The sequence below is a fragment of the Macaca fascicularis genome, chromosome 4 (genome assembly GCF_037993035.2).
Source record: "Macaca fascicularis isolate 582-1 chromosome 4, T2T-MFA8v1.1".
Taxonomy (NCBI): Eukaryota; Metazoa; Chordata; class Mammalia; order Primates; family Cercopithecidae; genus Macaca; species Macaca fascicularis.
The window spans coordinates 1,422,075-1,446,995 of record NC_088378.1 but is presented as its reverse complement, the minus strand read 5'-3'; the positions used below and the strand labels follow the sequence as shown (position 1 = coordinate 1,446,995).

The window sequence follows — 24,921 nt, the reverse complement described above, 5'->3', positions numbered from 1 at the left end:
ATGTTGTTCAAGAGTCAGCTGAATTTTGAAGGAAAGTGGAGAAATAAAATGTCTACATTTTATTTTCTTCTGCCACAAGCACATCTTTATTTGAAAAGTATTCCTGTGCAGTTGCTGCTGTAAGGGGTGGCATGGGGCCTGGGAATGTGCACTCCTAACAGGTTCCCAGGTCAGGCTGATGCTGCTGGTCCAGGGCACCCCACTTTGGGAACCACTGGGTGAGGGTAACCCTAACATTTACACAGTGTGTCACTATTTACAAAACACAACTGTTACATAAACCATTTACAAAAATGGACCAAGGTGCATCCCTATTTTATCGCAATCTCCATTTTTTATGGAGGAAACCATGACAGGTAGAGAGCACTTTACCAGGACAGCCACGGAGCCTCAGTGCTGAGATTCCAAACTGATTTTTCTAAGCTTTTGCTGTTTATTTCACTGGGCTGCCAAAGACAACTCCCATTCACACATGGTCAGGGCATCCTCAAATTCCCTCTAATCTCACAGGTGTTTCCAAAATCATCCTTTGCTTATTTTGCTATTTTTCATTCAGGACTGATTTAATATCAAAGGGTTTCTGAATTTCTTCAGAACTCCTGTCTGCTGTTTAGATTAAACAAATAAGGGAAATTATAATGACTGAATCTCTTTTCCATCCATTATTTCCAACGATAAAATACAGAGGTTAACAGCAGCAAGAACTTACTGGACACTGACTTTTTGTCAGGCACTCTGATAAGAATTTTATATAAATTTTCTCGTGTAACCCTCTCGGCAGCACTATGAAGAAAACACTTTTATTGTCCCAGTTCCATAGACAAGGAAGCCAGGCTGAGGGCAGGCAGCCTTCCAAGGCCGCTCACCTCTTGAAAAGCGCTTCCTGAGATCAGCTGGCTTCCATTTACATGAAACCTCAAAACACACATAGAATGACATAATATAGTGGCAAAAGGCGAGGTAAAATTTATCAAGGAAAGGTCTTTTGTTTCCTCAGTGAGAATGGAATTAAATGAAACATCTTTTGGTCCAGAGAATCTTGGGGTACATGAATTTTCTGATCATGACAATTTTACATGTGACACAGCAACTGGAAGCCCAAATATCAGAAATATTTTAGTAGATACACAGGTTTCTTATGCTGTGATCCTACACAGTGTCAATACATACAGAAGGACAATAAGCCATAGAGTGATGGTAATGAACAGCTCTGCAAATGATTCAATGTAACCACAATCCATGTGTGAAAGAAACATTTTAATTAGAGGTACTCACTGGAGTCATGAAGCACTTCAGCCACCACAGAGAAACGAGCTGAGGCTAAGACATATTCAGAAAACAAACAGAGCTGGAAATAAAACCTGTGTAGGTAGATCTCATGCCAGAACCAAATCAAGAAGTCCTGAGAGAAGGAGCAAGAAAAAAGGAAGCAATATTTTTCAGGCAAAAGATGAGGATGTGGCATAAATCTGTGGGTGCTGGAATAATGCTTGACTGCTCAAAAATGTTTTTACAAAAATTGGTAAGGGACTGAATGTACTACTTTAGAAGCGAAGTGTTTTGGAAGCAGGACTACGCCGATTCATTACAACTATTTTGCAATTCTGCTGAGCCACGTCTGCGAGGATGAAGTTTCTTTCATTCTTCCTTTCACAGAGTTCCTAACATGTGACCTTCGTTTCCCTTTACCCAAATTAACCCCACACAAGAAAGGGGACGAAGAATTACAAACAGAAGTGAGTTCTGCACTCTTGAAACTTGACAATGGTAGCGACATTTTCCAGAGGGGAATCAACTGTCATATTATGCTCACTTATTTTGCTTTTGAAAATAATTCCAGAAATGACATTTTCCGAGTATTCTGTACATTTCTTCAGATACTGAATTTTTAGTTTACAAAAAAGTAAACTATTCTCAGAAGACCTAAAATGGTCAAGATTTAAAACAAAGTCACACCAAGACAGAAGCCTTGCCTCCTTACAGCAAGAAGCAAAGGCTCTGTTGGAGAATTCCTGATGGTGGCATGCAGGACCACCTGGCCGCCCGCCACACAAGCCATGGGAGGCAAATGGTATCATCTCATCAGGCTGCAAGGCTGACGCACAATCTCCAACTCTTGTCAACCTCCATCAAGGTCTGGCAAAATAAATATGGCACACACAGTAATAAACCCCACCCTTTTCTCTGGCACGTCCTCTTCCAGAGACATAGCAGAACAGGGCACGGGTGTGATATCGCCCACTGGTCTAACCAGTGGACACTGGTAAATACCTAAGGCAGCAGTCACTTTTTAAGGCCTTGGGATAATGTGATTCCACGTCCACGCTCCATTTTCCTTATCCACTCCTCTGTGACGGACACTTAGGGCGCCTCCACACTGTGGATATCGTGCAGAGTGCTGCAATGGCCATGGAAGCGCAGGTATCTCTTCCATATACTGATTTCAATTCTTTTGGACAAATACCCAAGATTGCTGGATCATGTGATTTCTACTTTTCGCTTTTTGAGGAAACAACACACGTTTTCCGCAGTGGCTGCCTCATTTTGCATTCCCACCGACTATGCAGGAGCTCCCCTTTCTCCACATCCTCATCGTCACTTGTCTTTCTGATATTCTAACAGGTGTGAGATGGTATCTTATTATGGTTTTGACTTGCATTTCCCTGATGATTGGTGATGTGAGCCCGTTTTTCCCGTACGCATTGACCATCTGTATGTGTTCTTAAGCGAAATGTCTATTATTCAAGCTTCCTTTGGGCCATGATCTTCATCTGATAATTTCACCTACTGATGACATTTGCCTCAGTCAATTACTGCATCTAAGATTGAAGAGGGTGATTTTCTAATCCTGCCATTCATCCATTCCACTTGTCTGCAATCCACTAAGAAATAACTTTCCTTTACCAAGTAGGCTATTTGGTTTACTTAAAATACAGTCCGAACAGGAAAGGCAGACAAATGTTTAAGTATTTTCCTTCATAAGGCACACTTCTGAGTAAGGGACAGGTGCCCTAGTTACCTCCAAATGGGGACCAATGATATTTTATGTTTTTGTTTTTAGCTATAACTTTCTGGGGGGAGTATTATAAAAAATGATAAGGGTTTGGATACACAATGTTTGAAGTCAATCGCAGTCATTACTCTTTGGATGCTCAGCTAGCCCTCCGTTGGCCAACAGAATACGGCACTGATGTGGTGCTGCCCATGGGTCTAACCAGCAGACAGTAGTACATGCCTAAGGCAGCAGGAGCCTTAAGGCCTTGGGAATTGGCTGTTGCCTGTGGCCTTGTTATATGACTCCATTACCCTTTGATTTCTTCTTTTCTCTTTGGCATAAGATGTCCCTGGCTCATCTTGTAAGTCTTCTGCCACAGACCTGGAACCAGCTCTCCACCCAGGGAGTTCTGGCTTCTGTTAGTGGGGAACGGCATTTAGAGGCTGCAAAGAGGGTACTAAGGGTGATGGCTGGAATGTCACTGCTTCCAAGCACCTTCCGTGGCGGGAGCTAAGAAATACTGGTATTCGTGCACCAGTTCCACATGGTTTTAATTTGAAAGGCTTTCCAACATAAGTTAATGGCTGACAGGGTAAGTTCTCCCCATCATATTGTTCTTTTTTTTCAGGGTATTCTGACCGTTGTTACTTGTTTATTCTCCTAAGTAACTTCACAATCAAACGGTACAGCTACAGAAAAACCTACTGGAATTTTGTTGTTGTTGGGGCAGTGTTAAATTTACAAATTACCTACAGAGAACTGCCTTCTTTATGAAACTAAATCTTCCTATCCAAGAACAAGTTACGATTTTGCATTTGTCTAAGTCTGTACTTCTGGGGGAAAAACAAAATGTTCTTAGTGCAGGTTTCGCAGAAATCTTGTTAATACCTGAATGGTTTATCCTTTTTGAGGCTATTTTCATGAGTTCTCCTCTTCCACTATAACTTTTCAGAGGTTATTTTTTTTGCACCTATAAAGACTATTGCGTTCCATATATTAATTTAAATACTACTAATCTTTCACTGAATTATTTTATTGTTCATATGGGCCACTAATTCTCTTGGGTTTTCCAGATATGTAATCTTGTTACCTATGAATAAACATAATTTTCACCGTTCTTTTCAGTGCTCATATCTGTTAAGTTGTCCTGTCCAATTTCATAGGGAAATATCTCCAATACCCTGTAAAATAGTTGTGGAATTAATGAACGTTCTGGCTCTGTTCCCAACCATAGAATACCTCTAAAGTTTTCTCAGTAAGATGTCAGCTTTTGGGCTGAGATAGGCATTTTATCATTTGAAAGAGGCATTCATGGATTCCTCTTTTACTGGGTGTTTTAGCAGAAATGAATCTAGAATTTTATTGAAGCAGCTTTCTGCATCCAGGAACATGGTTGTAAGAGTCCTCTTTTTATACTAGTTAATATTATGAGGGAATTATTAGTGGATTTATTGACAGTAAATCATCCTTGCATTCTATGCATAACCCGCTTGGACATGATAAATTATTGTTTTTTTTTTTGTTTTTGTTTTGTTTTGTTTTGTTTTTGAGGCGGAGTCTCGCTCTGTCGCCCAGGCTGGAGTGCAGTGGCGCGATCTCGGCTCACTGCAAGCTCCGCCTCCCAGGTTCCCGCCATTCTCCTGCCTCAGCCTCCCGAGTAGCTGGGACTACAGGCGCCGCCACCACGCCCGGCTAATTTTTTTTGTATTTTTAGTGGAGACGGGGTTTCATTGTGTTAGCCAGGATGGTCTCGATCTCCTGACCTCGTGATCCGCCCGTCTCGGCCTCCCAAAGTGCTGGGATTACAGGCTTGAGCCACCGCGCCCGGCCGATAAATTATTGTTAATGCACTAATTCTGTGTTCCTATTTAAGCTTTTCAATTGATATTCATAAATGAAATATAACTCCTTTCTGAAATTTCATCCAGTTTTCTATCAGTTAGGGTTACTTCAAAAAGCAGTCTGATGTCTTCCTTCTTTCTCTATGCTTTAAAACAGTTACGTATCTTTGGGACTATTTGATGTTTAAGAGGTTGGTAAAATCCCCTGAGAAAGCATATGGGCCTGGTACTATTTCACAAGGAGCTCTTAGAAAATGTTCTCAATTTCTTCTAAGAAAAGTGGCCTGTTAAATTTGTTTCTACTTTGGGGGCCAGTTTGATAAACTAAATTTCTGTGACTCAACCATCTGTATAGAGGCTTTCATATTAATTTGCACAAATTATGAGAAGCAGTCTCATGATTTTCAAAATCCTTCTGCTCCATGCTTTTGCCTACTCATTGCTTATTAATTATAGACTAAGCTTTCTCTATTTTTTAAAAAAAAATTGCACTGATTAAGTTATTTTGTTGCTTGCGTTTTTAAAAAACTAGTGTTTTGGCCAGGCATGGTGGCTCATGCCTGTAATCCCTGCATTTTAGGAGGCCGAGGCAGGTGGATCACTTGAGGTCAGGAGTTTGAGACCAGCCTGGCCAACGTGGTGAAACCCCATCTCTAACTAAAAACACAAAAACTTAGCTGGGCGTGGTGGCAGGCACCTGTAATCCCAGCTACTGGGGAGGCTGAGGCAAGAGAATCTCTTGAACCCAGGAGGCGGAGGCTGCAGTGAGCTGAGATCGTGCCACTGAACTCCAACCTGGGTGACAGAGCGACACTGTCTCAAAAAGCAAACAAACCAACAAAAAAAAAAAAACACAACTAGTGTTTTAATTTATTTATTAGTTCTACTGATTTTCTGTTTTCTAACTTCTCACCTGCTTTTCTATCAATTTATTTCTTCTGATTTACTTTGCTGTTCCTTGTCTGGCTTTTTAGTTAGATATTCATTTACTTTTTCCCTTTAAAAATGTATGATATGGGTATTTGGTGCTATAAATTTCCCTTCAAAAACTGGTTTATGGGTATTCCAGAGACACTGATATGTCATGTTAGAAACAGCATTATTTTCAAGAAATTCTACAATTTCATATTTTGTTTCATACCTTTAAACCAAGAGTTGCTTAACAGACGGAATTTTAATATTTAGATGGAAGAAACTTTTTGGTTTTTAAATTTGTACTTTGATTGCATTATAGTGAGAAAATGTTGATTTTGTGTTATTTTTTTAATTTATTGAGCTTTTTTCTGTATTCATTTATGGTCATTGTTCATAGATATTTGATGTGCACTTGAAAATAAGACGCCTTCCTTGTTGGCAGACAAACATTACTATGAATATCTATAAAATAATGCATTATCAATTATGATATAGAAGTTTCCTACAACCTTATAATTTCTGTGCACTTGACCTGCCAAGGACCGAGACAGATGCATTAGTCTCCATTATTAATGTGTGGCTACTTATTAACTGGTTCTTATCATTTCCACCTTGTGAAATTTGTTTATTTTCTTCAAAATTAGATACTAACATGTATTTTCATTGTGAATTTTGGCCTTTGGCATTATAAGTATCTTTGCCTCATAATTTTTTGGTTGAATTGTGTTTTGTGTGATATTAAAATCACATAATCTGCTTTATTTTTATTTTCACTTGTCTGGTATACATTAAACATCTCTTTTCTTTATCCTTCCTGGATCACTTTGGCTTAAGGCATCTCCTATATTCAGCATGGACTCAGACATTTTTCCTCATCTGTAAAATCCAATCTGAAATTTTTTTCTTTTTTTCCTTAAACATTGATATGAGTCAGGCATGGTGGATCAGGCCTGTAATCCCAGCACTTTGGGAGGCTGAGGCTGGAGGCCTGAAGCCAATTGTTTGAGAGCAGCCTGGACCACACAGTGAAACCTCATCTCTAAAAAACTAATGAGCCAGGCCAGGTGGCATGTGCCTGTAGTTCCAGCTATGTGGGAGGCTGGGGCAAGAAGATGGATTGAGCCCAGAAGTTCAAGCTCATAGTGGGCCATGATCATGCCACTGCACTTCAGCCTGGGCTAACAGAGCAAGACTCAAAAATAAATGAAAACAACAACAACGAAGACATCAATATGACTGACATTTCCATCTCAGTTTCATCCTAGTATTTTACTTTTAATTCTATATAATGTATGGCACTTTATGGTCTATTTTATTTGTCCTATCTAGATATTTCTTTGGGCACTTAAAAACGGCAGAATTCTTGTTCCAGCAGTTATATTTTATTAAAAGCTTTATACAAAACTCTTGGTCCACTCCTCTCTAAGACAATGCATGTTAGTTCACTACTATGCCCAACAGTGAGGCTGTCTAGCAACCATTTTTCCATCTCTCTTCCTCGACATTCAATTTTAGTCATAATTATCTTAATTTTATACTCTTAAATTACATTTAAGAGCTTACAATTCTATTGTCAGCTTCAACTGATCTCTTCTTACTCAATTAACATCTACAAGAGAATCAAGAGATGTATTCTACTTTCTAGTTATATTCTCACGTCTCCCAGTTTTGTACTATTAAACTGTAACAGAACATTTACAAAGTATTCTGTCGTACCTCATTCCCACCTTTTGATCTTCCATAGTTAAACACATTCACTGCTCACCTTGAAGCTTTTGCTGAAACTTCTTCAATCCTAGCTTGGTTTTATAAAGCTTTATTTTTCAATATAACTCGAGGGAACACCATTCAGTTCTAGCATATTCATAACTGTGTGTCTGGTTTTATACTCAAAAAAATGTAGCTGGATATTAAAATTCTTGACTCAGATTATCTTTCTGAGTATGTTAAATATGTTCTTCCCAATGTTTTTTTAACAAAAAAAAAAAATGATGATTTACAAAAGTCCAATCCAAGCTGATACTGTTTCCCTTATAAGCATTTGAACATTTTACATGGATCCACAAAGGTGTTTTGTAGTCAAATGGACTTATTAAGCAGTATTTCTATGCAAACTAGTCTGGGTCAATTTTCCCAGGTATTCTTGCAATATCTAGATTTAACTAAACTTTTTTAATTTTAGAAAATATATTTTTGAATTATATTAATTATTTGTTCTTTAGTTTAACTAACTTTAAAAAAAAAATGTCCAGGGACTCCATTTATATGTAGGTTGAATCTCCTTTGCTAAACTTCTATATTTACCTTTTCACCTTGAATTTCTTTTATCATTTTCTTTATTTACTTCTCTCATTTGTATCCTTTTTCCCTATTGTGCTCGCTATATTTGCTTTCTATAATATTCCTTTGCATTTGGCCTTTATTTCTGAATTTTTTTCTAATGCCTTCCTAACTTTCATCAGTTCTCATTTCATATATTCCTGTTGTCTAGCAATTTCCGATGTTGTATGTGTTTTCTTAACTTTCTTAAGCTAATTTGCAAATATATCATCAGTTTTCACCTGTTTAGCAGACACATTTTTCTGATGTAGTCTTGTGTTCTGTGAGAATATTTTTTGGTTCATCTTTTTAAAATTATTATTATAAAAAGAACTGTGATATCCAGAAGTTGTATGACACAGAAAGTAGGATATATAGAAAAAAATCGAGAGAGAACATAGATAGGTAATTTGGAGGCATGTTGTGAAAGTCCTTTTAAGCCACACGTAAGATCCTGGTTCTACATAGAGACCCAGCAGAATATTTTAAACACATAGTATTTACAAAGAAAAGTGTAATTGTATTTACATTAAAAAGTGTCATGATCATCAATAATCTGTTTGTTTTCTAGTCATTTCTAGTCATTAAGAGAAGTTTGTTAAAGTATTCCATTATGATTGAAGACACATCTTTTTCTTCTCAGAGTTATATCACTTTTGATTTATATATTTTGAAACTACATTATTGGGTGCATACAGGTTTATGACATTTTCTACATAGATTGGCATCTTTGTCATATTAAATGTCATTCATCATTTCTAGTAATGCATTAAGACCCAAAGTCTACTTTACACTAAAGTATTGTCATATCAGCTTCATTTCCCATCCTGCTATTTTCAACATTTCTGTCTCTACACTCTTAATTTCAAATGATGTAACTTTCAGTTCTAGGAAATTCCAACAATGTGGTAAAATTCTCCATCCTTATATTTGTGGCCTCTGACTTGCACTCTATTTCCTTGAATATATTAACCTTGTCTGCTAAGTCCAATACCTGAGTCACCCATAGTATTGTTTCTATTATGATGTTTTTTTTCCTTTTTTTTTTTCTCTATGTCTTGACATATTTGTACTTTTTGACTCAAAACTGAATGCTATGCATATTACAAAAAAAAAAAAAAAAAAAAAAACCTCCCAAGGCTCAAAATTATATTATTGTACTCCAGAAAGGTGGGCAGACGGAGCAGGAGAAGACTTCCTTACTATAAACCGAGTTGAGCAGACTCAAGGCTGGATTGCAGCTTGGGTGAGATTCCATCAACTCCTGGTTTATCCAGGGGTAAGCTAAGGTGTCCATTGGGAACTCCCACCCCACTAGCAGGGACTGACCTCTGATATTTATATCCTCAGCCCTGAAATATTGTTAAAAACCCCACTCTGCTTCTAAAGGTTTTCTGCTGAGCCTATCAGTTTCTTGCCCTCCTTAGCTCCAGAATTGAATAAAATATGTTGACAGGAATACTGGTAGTGTCAGGCACGGCACTTGACCCTTCATGGCCCTACAGTTTTCAAGTTTTTATCTCTACATCCCTGCAATATCAAGAAAAATTTTTATGTACAACTTCACCTCTTACCATTCATACACACACACACACACACACAGACAGCTGCATCCCTCTGTATGGCTTTGCCTGTAACATAGGTCTGTTTTTTTTGTTCAGAAATGGCAAACTCCTTCAGAGAAAAAGTAGCTGCAGAATGTTAAACCTAGTTTAACCAGGTTTTGTGTAGTAGTTCTGATAGGCACTCTAGTCAGTTCCAAGCTACTCCATCATAGCCAGTGCTGAGCCTGAATATGAAGAAGATTATTCTGGCAACAGTGAAGAAAAAAAGAAGTCATTAATAATGGAGACCAGTTGATATTTATCAGGTAAGAGATCATGCAGGTCTGGACTAACTAAATAATGAGAAATAAGAGGAGAAGAGATGTTTCAATGCACTGGAATATAGACTTGGAGAATTTCAAAGGCAGAGTCCATTTTAAGGGTAGGAGAAACTATAATGAACAGTGTTCTTTTAATTTATCATGTTTGGGATTCACCGAGTGCTTTGAATTTGAAATTCAGATTCAAATTCAATTTGAATCTGAAATTCACTGAAAGCTGTGAATCTGAAATTGTGTGTCTTCTATTTGAGAATTTTTCTGTCATTGTTTTTTCAAGCTTTTTTTTCTGCTGTATTTAAGGTCACAAAGATGTGTATTGTCTATGCAGATGACATATAATAAACAGATAAATCATTCTGGATTTCAATCACAGTGCAGCACTCATCCCCAAAAATGCTGTCTTCATTTGAAATATACTGGTTTCTTCCACTGGTTTTTATCTTATCCTTCATAGCCTTTAGGAAGCAAATATATTCAGTATTAATTAGGCAAACACACATTTCTGTGATTTATTTTTTTGCTCTAATTGATCAACACTAAAAGGTCTCAAATAAAATGCCCAGGGGAATCTAGAAGGTGTGTGATAATATTTAAGAAGCCTGCTTTAAATGTACAGGTACATTAATTTTACCTTTGCCTGACTTGTGGATAAGAGGGAAAGCAAGTATTTATATCTGCTGAGTCAATGTAAGAAGATACATAAAAATAGATGTGTATAATACTATTAGTAATAAAAATAGTATTTTTATTATTGAAAAATAAATAGATTAATTATTCTACTTTAAATGTACCGTTTGTAAGGAACACTCAGTGCCATCCTCATTTCATCTTCTCCCGTTCATTCCTCAGCTACCTGTTCATCTTCTGCGGCCTCTGTTCATCACTGATTATTCCACTCTTTGCCGCTGCCATGACCTGTTGAATCTTTCCCCTTCACTGAGCTGTAGCTTCCCTTGGCCCTCATGGGAACCCTCTCACTTCTGTTTTCCTCTTGTAACTCAAATCCTTTCCTTCTGTTTCTCCCCACTGGCTTCAACTGTCGAGGTTCTCCGGAATTCTACTCACTACCTTTTGGTTTACTCATTGTATCCATTCTTCATAGGCACCTTATTTATTACTAACACTTCAGTTATCATCTCTATCCTGATTATTAGTCTTTATCTCCAGAGTTTTGATTTATATTCCCAACTTTACACCTGCCTATTTCAACAGTGATTGGAAAGACTTCAGATATCTCATTAAAAACAAATACAGCCAAAAAACAGTGTAACAACATATTTAAAGTGCTATAAGAAAAGAACTGTCGCCGGGCGCGGTGGCTCAAGCCTGTAATCCCAGCACTTTGGGAGGCCGAGACAGGCGGATCATGAGGTCAGGAGATCGAGACCTGGATAACACGGTGAAACCCCGTCTCTACTAAAAAAAAATACAAAAAAACTAGCCGGGCGAGGTGGTGGGCGCCTGTAGTCCCAGCTACTTGGGAGGCTGAGGCAGGAGAATGGCGTGAACCCAGGAGGCGGAGCTTGCAGTGAGCTGAGATCACCCCACCGCACTCCAGCCTGGGTGGCAGAGCGAGACTCCGTCTCAAAAAAAAAAACAAAAACAAAAACCAAAAAAAAAAAAAAGAAAAGAACTGTCAAGTCAGAATTCCAGACACAGTGAAAATATGCTTTAGGAAAGAAAGCAAAATAAAGATAATCTATGATGAAAGAAAAGTAAGGGAATTCATAGCCAGTAGAACTGCACTAAAAAAATGCTAAAAAAAATTCTCCAGGTCAAAAAAAGAGAAAAACTACTCTAAGTGCTAAATGTAAACTTGAAACTTAAGGAATGAAGAAGAAAGCAGAAATTGCTAAGTGTCTAGATAAATATATTACACCATTATGTATAATTATTGAAATAAAAAAGTATAACATTTTGTGATAGAGTTCTGAACACATGAAGATGTGATACCTAAGACAGCTACAACATGGAATGGGAAGGATATGGCGACCAATTTGGTCATAAAGTCTTCACATTTCACTGGAAATGAAGAACCATCTCTAAGAAGACTAACAAGATAATAGGCATATATGCTGTAATCTCCAGAACCACCACACATACATGTACACACCACTGTACAAAGAGATTCGGTTCACAAATAGATAAATTAGGCCAGGTGTGGTAGCTCACGCCTATAATCCCAGCACCTTGGGAGGCCCAGGCAGGCGGACGGCTTGAGGTCTGGAGTTTGAGACCAATCTGTCCAACATGGTGAAACCCCGTCTCTACTAAAAATAGAAAAATTAGCCAGGCATGGTGCACGTGCACATAATGTGTAATGTGGAGGGGAGGGGGGGCATTTCCATTAATAAAAGCACATTGTTTCCTAAGGATGTAACTTAGGAAAAGATCACACCATTAAATAGACAGGATCTGGTGTTTCACTAATTAATATTATAATCTTGTAATAAAAAAGAAAATACAACGTGTAGCACAGTGTCTTTCAAATAGTAGGCACTCAACAAGTATCTATGAAATTATTAATAATTCATGAGTGATTACTGTTTATCATGCTTCAGTAAAAACATCTTTCATACCTCACACATTATTAAAATGCTATTACTGTGTAAGCGTCTTGAAATATTGACCAACAGTCAAGCTGCAAGTAGGTTTCTATTCTAATATGCAACAATATTAAACAGTCTACACATTACCAAAGTCTAGAATCTCTACATTTATAGACTGCTAAACATTTATAGACTGTCAAAATACAAATACATACGTGTCTGTCCTCGGCCCCACAAGCCGCGAATCGCCCACAAGGACTGAAAGCAATTCCACATGGATAGCCGCGGGATGGATGCCCTTCAAAGTGGCGCTCACACCTACGGGGAGGAAAGAAACACCAGGAGAAAAATCATTTTTAAATTTGAATGCAAATTAGAGGAAAGAAAACAACTTGTTGCTTTTCTTCACAAAAAGAACAAATGAATAATGGAAGAATATTTTATACGTAAGAATTATTAAATGGTTAATGGGTCTCTCTCGAGATATTTTAAAATAACTCAAACACTATTCAAAATCTTAAATTCCCAAAGATGACAAAACTAATAGTAAATAAGCTTTTATATATGATAAATATTAAATGTAAACATATTCTGGAAATTTTTAAAATATCAAAACAAACCTAACAAATCTTCTAAAATAATAAATTATTTAGTTAAATTATTCAGAGACGTTTTGGAGGCAAAACATTCTATGAAGGGTGGTTAAGTTTCACAACTATTTAAAAAGTACCATATAAAATTTGTTTATTGTGAAAAATGCCAAGGAATTCTTGTTAATTTTATGGAGAGAATCTCCAACACCTTTTGGAGATTACCAGCGCCTTCTTAAGAAGACTCCGCAAGCACTGAGCAGCACTGGGCTGGGGACCACAAAGATGCCTGACAAGGTTCCTGCTCCAGGTGCCCTGAGTGGTGGCAAAGTCATACAGCACACAGGTAACAATACCAATACAAAATACAAATACGGTACTATACGATACAATACAACACAAATACAACACAAACACAAATGCAAATACAAAATACAAATACAATGCAAATACAAAATACAAATACAATACAGTACTAACAAAGTACAAATACAATACAAATGCGAATAAAAATACAAATACAAAATACAAACACAAAATATAAATACAAAAGATGTGCTTTTGTATTTGTTCTAGTGATTAAAGTGATGAAAGAGCAGAGCAAAGACACTCTGCTAACTGTATCCTTGTGCACAGTGTAAGTGCATGCACATACACATAAAAATCCGTATCAGCTTGTTATATTGTTGAGTACATTATATATGCAGTGATCATAATTATCAGGACATATATACTTTTTTGCTTAAACAGGGTTTTATTTGTATATAAATTACATTTCATATAAATATATAAAATTAATAGCATATATGTGACAAACAATCTGTAAATTAAGCTTACGGCTGTTGATAACAATGTAACTGCCTAAACTATCTCGCTTTGGAATGCTGGAAGCCTGCTCACATAAAGCTACCTTTACATATCTAGTTATGGCTTTTACTGATATAAAATTTGCTGTAAAATAAAATAGGACTGGCAGAAATAGTAATCAATTAGTTCTATAGAAGCAATTTCATAACAATTTCACTTTTTACAATAAATATATATCTTTTTATTCCCTTAAAAAAGTAATTTCTGTTGACTATCTACTAGGAATATACATATTGGACACTTTATATTTACAGGAATGATTTATATTTTCAAAACAATCTTAGGAAAATAAATTAAGATAGCTTAGCTAAATATTTTTTTATTAACTTGTTTTCCATACAATGCCTGCAGTTCTGTATGTCACAGTAGAGGCTTAACCTAAGTCTCCTGGATCTTAAAAGGCTTCTGTCCAAATTCTCTGACGATTACAAATATTTAAATATTAATTATCCAAATGTCAATGAAAAGAAGCCCTGTGCAGTAAAGCAGTGTCCACTTCATTGTAAGACATAGCAATGGAGCTGAACAACCACAGAGCCGTCTCTGGGCAGGGCTAACCGGGCTCCTCCGCGGGCAGCAGTTCAGCTGAAAACACATCCGCCCAATCATATCTATCATCTAGAATCACGCTGGATGCAGTTACTGCCTTAAAACACTCACCTGAAGAACAAAGCTATTTAAGCGTGAAATAGTTGTACACAATTGTGATAAAAATGCCATGCCTGACTATGTAATATCTTAATTTGTTGATTTTGTGTGTCAAGTTCAGTATTTTATTTATTGACTACCTATCATGTCCTATGTAGTATAAATTCTACAAAGAGAATTATTTTATTTATTTATTTATTTATTTATTTATTTATTATGGAGTCTCACTCTGTCACCCAGGCTGGAGTGCAGTGGCATGATCTAGGCTCATGTGACCTCTGCCTCCCAGGTTCAAGCAATTCTCCTGCCTCAGCCTCCTGAGTAGCTGGGATTACAGGCATTCACCACCACACCTGGCTAATTTTTTTATTTTTAGTAGAGACGTGGTTTCACCATGTTGACCAAGCTGGTCTTGAACTTCTGTGCTGGGATTACAGGTTTGAGCCTACCACACCTAGCAAAGATAATTCCTTTTTTTTTTTTGTTTTGAGACAGAGTCTTGCTCTGTCACCCAGGCTGGAGTGCATTGCCACAATGGCCAAGATAATTGTCTAGAAAAATTCTGTAGATGGTAATATAGGCTGTAGAAAATAACCTGAACTGTATTGTGCTACTGAGAAAAGACTAAATCTTTGTAAAAATGTCATAAACATCTGTCACAATATTTGTCATACATTTAATTCCTTTTTTCTTTTACATTAATTTTTTAATTTTCACATTCTTCTTTTACTATTAAAAAAAAAAAGAGAGAAAAATAATCAAAGTACTCATAATCCTTCCATTCAATAACAACCCCAGAAAGTGCTGTGGCACATGTACTGCACATTTTCTCTGCATGTGCAAAGGGCTTTGTTTTCCTTTAACAAAGTAGAGATGCATACTATGCAGCTTTATATCCTGCTGTGTCTACCCCAGAATACACCATGAACATTTCACTCATGAACATGTGTTTCTTGTCTAATGAGCTCAGCGAAGAGGCCATAGAGAGCACTGGCCAAGAGCAGGTGACCCAGGGCCAAGTTCAACCCTGACGCCAGCTAAGCCCCTTCTCACCAAATGAGCAACTTTGGTGAGTTGCTCACCTCTGTGCTGCATTTTCCCCATTCACGAAATGGGCCTAAATGAGTTCATAAAGTAAATTTCTTCTTACAGCACATGGCACATTAATAAGTGCTCTAGAAGTGTAATTGAACTGGGTTCAGGAGAAATTTAAAAATTTTTGAAATGAATGAAAGTGGTAATACAACATAGTAAAGCCTGTATGATACAGTAAAAGTAGTGTTAAGAGGAACATTTATACCATTGAATGCCTATACCAAAAAACTAGAAAGATCACAAATTAACGACCTAATGTTGCACCTCAAGGAACAAGAAAAGCATGACCAAACCAAATCCAAAGTTAGCAAGAAATTTAAAAGATCAGAGCAGAACTCAATGAAATAGAGACCATCAAAACAATTTAAAAGATCAACAAAATGAAAAGTCAGTTATTTGAGAAGATAAACAAAATTGATAAACCACTTGTAGACTAACCAAGAAAAGATGAAATCTAAATAAACAAAATTAGAAATGAAAAACAGACATTACAACCAATACCACAGGAATGCAAAATATCATCAGAGACTATTATGAAAAACTACACACTCACAAAATAGAAAACCTAGAGAAAATGGATAAGTTCCTGGAAATACACAACTTCCCAAAGTTGAAGCAGGAAGAAATAGAACACCTGACCAGACCAATAATGAGTAGAAAGACTGAATCAGGGAAAAAAAAAAAAAAAAAAGTTTCCCAACAAAGAAAAGCCCAGGACCAGATGAATTCATAGGCAAATTCCACCAAACATATAAAGAAGAACCAATATCAATCCTGAAACTGTTCCAAAATGTCAAGAAGAAGGGAATTCTCCCTAATTCATTCTATGAGGCCAATATCACTCTGATACCAAAACCAGACAAGGACAAAACAAAGAAATAAAACTATAGTCCAAGATCCCCGATGAACATAAAAACAATTTTCAACAAAATATCACCAAACAGAATCCAATAGCACATCAAGAAGATAATACACCATGACCAAGTGGGTTTTATACCAGGATGCAAGGATGGTTCAACATACAAAAATAAATAAATGTGATACATCACATAAACGGAATCATGGACAAAAAACATAGGATCATTTCAATAAATGCAAAAAAAAAGCACTTGATAAAATTCAGCATCTCTTCATGATAAAAATCCTCAATGAAAACTAAGCATTGAAGGAATATACATAAAAATAATAAGGGCCATATATAACAATCCAATAGCCAAGGTCATACTAAATAGGGGAAAGTTGAAAGTCTGTCCTCTAAGAACTGGAACAAGACAAGGATGCCCACTGTCACCATTTCTATTCAATATAGTCCTAGAAGTCCTAGCCAGAGCCATTAGGCAAAAAAAAAAAAAAAAAAAAAAGTTAAAAAGTTGCTTTTTTTTTTTTAAAAGAAGCATCCAAATTGGTAAAGAGGACATCAAATTATCCCTGTTGACTGACAGTATAATCTTATATCTAGAAAAACCTAAAGACTCCACCAAAACACTCTTAGATTTGATAAATAAATTCAGTAAAATTTCAGGATACAAAATCAATGTGTAAAAATCAGTAGCATTTCTATACATCAATAATGATTTAGCTGAGAACCAGACATCAGTCCTATTTACAATAGCTACAAAAACAATGAAATACCTAGGAATATAATTAACCAAGGAGGTAAAAGATCTCTATAGGGAAAACGATAAAACATCAATGAAAGAAACTACAGATAACACAAACAAAGAGAAAAATGTCCTATGCTCATGGATCAGAAGAATTAATATGATTAAAATTACCATACTGCCCAAAGAAATCTATAGATACAATGCAATGCCTTTCAAAATACCAATGTTGTTTTTCACAACGTTATATATATTAAAAAAAAAAAAAAAAAACCCTAAACTTCATAAGGAACCAAAAAAGAGCCCAAATGGCCAAATTAATCCTAAATAAAAAGAACAAAGCTGAAGGCACCACATTCCCTGACTTCAAATTATACTACAAGGTTATAGTAACCAAAACAACATGGTACTGGTATAAAAATAGACATATAAACCAATGGAACAGAATCCAGAACTCAGAAATAAAACTACATATTTATAGTCAACTGATCTTTGAAAATTGACAAAATCAACAATGGGGAAAGGACACCCTTTTTAATAAATAGCGCTGAAAAACTGGATAGCTATAGGCAAAAGAATGAAATTGGACCCCATATACAAAAACAAACTCAAGGTGGATTAAAGACTTAAGTGTAAAACCTGAAACTATAAAAATACTAAAAGAAAATCTAGAAAAAAACCCTTCCAGACGTCAGTCTAGGCAAAGAATTCATGACTAAGAACTCAAAACCAGAGGCAACAAAAACAAAAATAGACAAATATGACTTAATTAAACAAAAATAGTCTGCACAGAAAAATAAATAACCAACAGAGTTAATGGAAAACCTGCAGAATGGGGGAAAACTTGAAAACTGCATTTTACAGGGGACTAATATCCAAAATTTACAAGGAACTCAAACGACTCAACAAAAAATACCACAAATAATTCCATTAAAAAGTGGGCAAAGGACATGAATAGATATTTTTACTTTATTTAAAGTTCCGGGATACATGTGCAGGATGTGCAGGTTTGTTACACAGGTAAACATGTGCTATGGTGGTTTGCTGCACAGATCAACCCATCACCTACGTATTAAGCCTCACAAGCATTAGGTATTTATCCTGATGCTCTTCCTCTCCACACCCCCCTGACAGGCCCCAGTGTGTGCTGTTCCCCTCCCTGTGTCCATGTGTTCTCATTGTTCAGCTCCCACTTATAAGTGAGAACATGCAGTGTTTGGTTTTATGTTCCTGTGTTAGTTTGCTGAGAATAATGGCTTCCAGCTCCGTCCATGTCCCTGCAAAAAAACATGATCTTATTCCTTTTCATGGCTGCCTAGATTCCATTGTGTATATGTACCACATTTTCTTTATCCTGTCTATCATTGATGGGCATCTGGGTTGATTCCATGTGTTTGCTATTGTGAATAGTGCTGCAATGAACATATGCATGCATGTATCTTTACAATAGAATGATTTCTATTCCTTTGGGTATATACCCAGTAATGGGAATGCTGGGTCACATGATATTTCTGGTTCTAGGTCTTTGAGGAAATGCCACATTTTCTTCCACAATGGTTGAACTAATGTACATTCCCACCAACAGTATAAAAGCGTTTTAAAAGAGGATATACAAATGGCCAGCAAGCACATGAAAAATGCTCAACATCACTAGTCATCAGAGAAATTCAAATTAGAACCACAATGAGATTTCATCTCACACCAGACAGAATGGTCATTACTAAAAAGACAAAAAGTAACAGATGCTGGCAAGGATGCAGAGAAAAGGGAAAGTTTATACACTGCTGATGGCAATGTAAATTAGTACAACCTCTATGCAAAACAATGTGAAGATCTCTCAAAGAACTAAAAATATAACTACCATTCATTTCAGAAACTCCACTACTGGGTATCTACCCAAAGAAAAAGAAATCATTATTTCAAAAAGACACATGCACTCATATGTTTATTGCAACACTATTTACAATACCAAAGATAAGGAATAAATCTAAGTGCCCATTAACAGATGACTGAATAAAGAAAATGTAGTATATTTGCATGTGTATACACACACACACATATAATGTAATATTATTCAGCCATGAAAAAATGAAATCATGTCTTTTGCAGCACATGGATGGAAGCAGAGGGCATGATCTTAAGTGAAACAACTCAGAAACAGAAGGACAAATACCACATGTTCCTACTTATGTGTGGGAGATAAATAATGTGTATACATGGACATACAGTATGAAACCATAGACACTGGAGACTCAGAAGGGTAGAGGGTGGGAAGGGGATGGAGGAAGAAAAATTATTTAATGGGGAGAATGCACATTATTTGGGTGATGGATACCTTAAAAGCCCTGACTTCACTACTACAAATCTGACCATGTAACAAAATTACACTTGCACCTCCTAAATATATACAAATAAAAAAACATATAAATGAGCAATAATAACTAGAAAACGGATATTGCTAGCTGTTTGCTGAGTACTAAGAAGATGCCAGGAGTTAACTACACAGTCATGCATCACTTAATGCCAGGGATACATTCTGGGAAATACGTAGTTAGGCAATTTTGTCCCTGTGTGAATGTCACAGAGTATACTTACACATACCTAGATGATGTAGCCTACTACGCACCTAAGCTGTGTGATGTAGCCTATTGCTGCTAGGCTACAAATATGTATAGCATGCAACTGTACTAAGCAACTGTAACACAATGGTAATTCTGTGTGTATCTAAACAAAGAAAAGGCACAGTAAAAATACGGTAAAAAAGAAAAATGAAATCTCCATACTGTTTTCCATGGAACTAAAAATAGATTTCTTAAAGCACTAAAAGCAGATCTGGCATACAATCCAGCAATCTCACTACTGGGTATCTACCCAAAGGAAAATAAGTCATTATATCCCAAAGACACTGTGTGTGTATGTTTACTGCAGTACAATTCACAATTGCAAAGATATGGAACCAACCTAAGTGCCCGTCGACCAATGTATTAGTCCATTTTCACACTGCTGATAAAGACATATCCTAGACTGGGCAATTTACAAAAAAAAAAAAAAAAAAAAAAAAAAAAAGAGGTTTAATTGGACTTACAGTTCCATGTGCCTGGGAAAGCCTCACCATCATGGTGGAAGGCAAGGAGGGGCAAGTCCCATCTTACATGAACGGCAGCAAGCAAAGACAGAATGAGGAAGAAACCCCTGATAAAACCATCAGATCTCATGAGACTTATTCACTACCACAAGTACAGTATGGGGAAAACTACCCACATGATTCAGTTATTTCCAACCAGATCCCTCCCACAACACATGGTAATTATGGGAGTTCAATTCAAGATGAGATTTGGGTGGGGACACAGAGCCAAACCATATCATTCCACCCATGGCCCTCCAAATCTCATGTCCTCACATTTCAAAACCAACCATGCCTTCCAAACAGTCCCCCAAAGTCTTAACTCATGTCAGCATTAACCCAAAAGTGCACAGTCCAAAGTCTCATCTGAGACAAGCCAAGTCCCTTCTGTCTATGAGCCTGTAAAACCAAAAGCTAGTTACTTTCTAGATACAATGGGGGTACAGGTATTGGGTAAATACAGCTGTTCCAAAAAGGAGAAATTGGCCAAAACGAAGGGGCTAGAGGCCCCATGTAAGTCTGAAATCCAGTGGGGCAGTCAAATATTAAAGCTCCAAAATTATCTCCTTTGACACCAAGTCTCACATCCAGGCCACACTGATGTAAGAGTTGGGTTCCATGATTGTGGGCGGCTTTGTCCCTGTGGCTTTGTGGAGTATAACCTCCATCCAAGCTGCTTTCACAGGCTGGTGTTGAGTGTCTGCAGCTTTTCCACACTCATGGTGCGAGCTGTCGGTGGATCTATCATTCTGGGGTTTGGAGGATGGCAGCCCTCTTCTCACAGCTCCACTCGGCAGTGCCCCAGTAGGGACTCTGTGTGGCGGCTCTGACCCCACATTTCCCCTTTGCACTGGCCTAGCAGAGGTTCTCCAAGGGAGCCCCACCCCTGCAGAAAACATCTGCCTGGGCGTCCAGGCGTTTCCATACATCTTCTGAAATCTAGGCAGAGGTTCCCAAACCCCAATTCTTGACTTCTGTGTATCCGCAGGCTCAACACCACATGGAAGCTGCCAAGGATTGGGGCTTGCACCCCCTGATGCATGGCATGAGCTCTACGTTGGCCCCTTTCAGCCATGGCTGGAGCGGCTGGGACACAGGGCACCAAGTCCCTAGGCTGCACACAGCTCAGGGATCCTGGGCCAGACCCATGAAACCACTTTTTCCTCTCAGACCTCTGGGTCTGTGATGGGAGGGGCTGCCATGAGGACCTCTGACACGTCCTGGAGACATTTTCCCATTGTCTTGGGGATTAACATTTGGCTCCTCATTACGTATGCAAATTTCTGTAGCCAGCTTGAATTTCTCCTCAGAAAATGGGATTTCTGTTTTCTATTGCATTGTCAGGCTGCAAATTTTTCAAACTTTTATGCCGTTTCCCTTTTAAAACTGAATGCCTTTAACAGCACCCGAGTCACCTCTTAAACATTTTGCTGCTTAGAAATTTCTTCCACTAGATAACCTAAAACATCTCTCTCAAGTTCAAAGTTCCACAAATCTCTAGGGCAGGGGCAAAATGCCATCAGTCTCTTTCCTAAAACATAACAAAAGTCATCTTTGCTCCAGTTCCTAACAAGTCCCTCATCTCTATCTGAGTCCACCTCAGCCTGGACCTTATTGTCCATATCGCTATCAGCATTTTGGGCAAAGCCATTCAACAAGTCTCTAAGAAATTCCAAACTTTCCCACATTTCCCTGTCCTCTGAGCCCTCCAAACTGTTCCAGCTTCTGCCTGTTACCCAGTTCCAAAGTCGCTTCCACATTTTTGGGTATATTCTCAGCAGTACCACACTCTACTGGTACCGATTTACTGTATTAGTCTGTTTTTGTGCTGCTGATAAAGACATACCCGAGACTGGGCAATTTACAAAAGAAAGAGGTTTAATTGGACTACAGTTCCATGTGGCGGGGGAAGCCTCACAATCATGGTGGAAGGCAAGGAGGGGCAAATCCCGTCTTACATGGATGGCAGCAGGCAAAGAGAGAATGAGGAAGACACAAAAGCAGAAACCCCTGACAAAACCATCAGATCTCATGAGACTTATTCACTACCACCAGAACAGTATGGGGGAAACTGCCCCCATGATTTAATTATCTCCCACTGGGTCCCTCCCACAACACGTGGGAATTACGGGAGCACAATTCTAGATGAGATCTGGGTGGGGACACAGCCAAACCATATCAACCAATGAGTGAAAAAAGAAAAAGTGGTATATAGACACCATGAAATACTACTACTCAGCCATAAAAAAGAACAAAAGAATGTCTTTTACAGCAGCTTGGGTGGAGCTGGAGGTCATTATTTTAAGTGAAGTAACTCAGAAATGAAAAACCTAATACCTTATGTTCTTACTTATACGTGAGAGCTAAGCGTGAGTACACAAAGGCATACAGAGTGGTATGATTGACTTTGGAGACTCACAAGGGGGAGGGTGGGAGGTGGGTGAGGAATAAAAAAACGACATATTAGGTACAATGTATAGACTCAGGTGGCAGGTGCACTAAAACCTTAGACTTCACTACTATACAATTCATTCATGTAACCAAAAGCCACTTGTACCCCAAAAGCTATTGAGATAAAAAAAATTTAAATAACATAAAAGATTAGAAAGGGTGCACCTGTATAGGGTCCTTGCCATGAATGGAGCTTGCAGGACTGGAAGTTGCTCCGAGCATGTCACTGAGCAAGAGGTGAGTGAATATGAAGGTCAAGGGCATGACCATAACTGCTATAGACGTTATAAACACTGGACACTTAGGCTACACCAAATTTATTTTAAAATATTTTCATTTCCTCAGTAATAAATTAACATTAGTTTACTGTAACTTTTTTACTTTATAAACTGTTTTTTTTTTTTTTTTTTTTTGAGACAGAGTCTCACTCTGTCAGCCAGGCTGGAGTGCAGTGGTGCAATTTTGGCTCACTGCAACCTCTGCCTCCCAGGTTCAAATGATTCTACTGACTCATCCTCCTGGGTAGATGGGATTACAGGTGCACACCACCACACCTGGATAATTATTGTATTTTTAGTAGAGAGGGGTTTCACCATGTTGCCCAGGCTGGTCTCGAACTCCTGACCTTAGGTGATCCGCCTACCTCTGCCTCCCAAAGCTAATATCACTTAGCTTAAAACACATATGCATTGTACAGCTGTACAAAAATATTTTATTTCTTTATATTCTTATTCTACATGCTTTTTTCTAATTTGAACTTTTTTTACTTTTTAAACGTTTTTGTTAAAAACTAAGACATAAACACACACATTAGCCTAGGCCTGCATGGAGTTGGGATCATCAACATCACTGTCTTCCCCTCCACATCTTGTCCCACTGGAAGGTCTCCAGGGGCAGTGACATGCATGGAGCTGTCATCTCCCTGTGATAACAATGTTTTGGCCGGGTGCAGTGGCTCACACCTGTAATCCCAGCAATTTGGGAGGCGGGTGGATCACTTGAGGTCAGGAGTTCAAGACCAACCTAGCCAACATGGTGAAAACCCATCTCTACTAAAAATACAAAAATTAGCTGGGTATGATGGTGCATGCCTATGGTCCCAGCTACTTGGGAGGCTGAGGCACGAGAATGGCTTGAATCCGGGAGGCAGAGGTTGCAGTGAGCTGAGATTATGCCACTGCACTCCAACCTGGGTGACAGAGCAAGACTCCATCTCTGCACTCCAACCTGGGTGACAGAGCAAGACTCCATCTCAAAAAAATCAAACAAACAAAAAATTAGCTGGGCATGGTGGCGTTTCGGCGTGTAAACCCAGCAGCTTAGGAGGCTTCGGCAAGACAATCCCTTGAGCTCGGGGGTGGGGTGCTGGGGCGGGGAGGTTGCAGCGAGCTGAGATCATGTAACACTGCACTCCAGCCTGGGTGACAGGAGTGAGACTCTGTCTAAAATTAAAAAAAAAAAAAGCAATGTCTTCTTCAGGACACCTCCTGCAGGACCTGCCTGAGACTGCTTTATAGTTAAATTTTTTTTTATAAGTAGAAGGAATGCACTCTAAAATCACGACAAAAAGTAATAAAGCAAATACTAAACAAAAAGAATTTTTCAGCTCCATCATAATCTTATGCCACCAGCAATGTGATACAGTCAGTCATTGGTTAAGACGTCCTCACATGCAACACGATTGCTCATACAAATTCTCATCACGAATTTGAAATAATAATAGTCAACAAACCTGCCTATAAGTTTTACTACTGCATTCAAAAATAAACAACAAATATAGTTATATCAAGAATTCCTATCCAAAAAATTTTGTAAATATTTTGCTGATAAAACGAAGGTGCTTTCTAACTTTCATAAAATGCATTTTCAAAGTCTACCAAAGCATCTAAAACATACATGACGTGAAATGAGAAGTAATTTACTTAACGATAGTATATCTAAGGAAATGCCCTCCCACCTGTGACCTGAGAAGGTAGGAAAAGGAGAGTCAGGCACCGCTGGCCCTGCGTTATGGGGGTGCTCGACGCCTCGTGGGTGGCAC

General features: G+C 37.9%; 1 protein-coding gene across 14 annotated transcripts in view; it reads right to left on the bottom strand.

The window, feature by feature from the left end:
- WDR27 (WD repeat domain 27) overlaps positions 1-24,921 on the bottom strand; it is a 275,520-nt gene that overhangs the window by 162,543 nt on the left and 88,056 nt on the right. For all 14 annotated transcript variants that reach the window (XM_074036703.1, XM_074036702.1, XM_074036704.1 and 11 more), the window contains one exon: positions 12,720-12,822. In XM_074036703.1, coding sequence (XP_073892804.1) covers positions 12,720-12,822 — 103 coding nt within the window. The remainder of the gene's footprint in view (positions 1-12,719; positions 12,823-24,921) is intronic.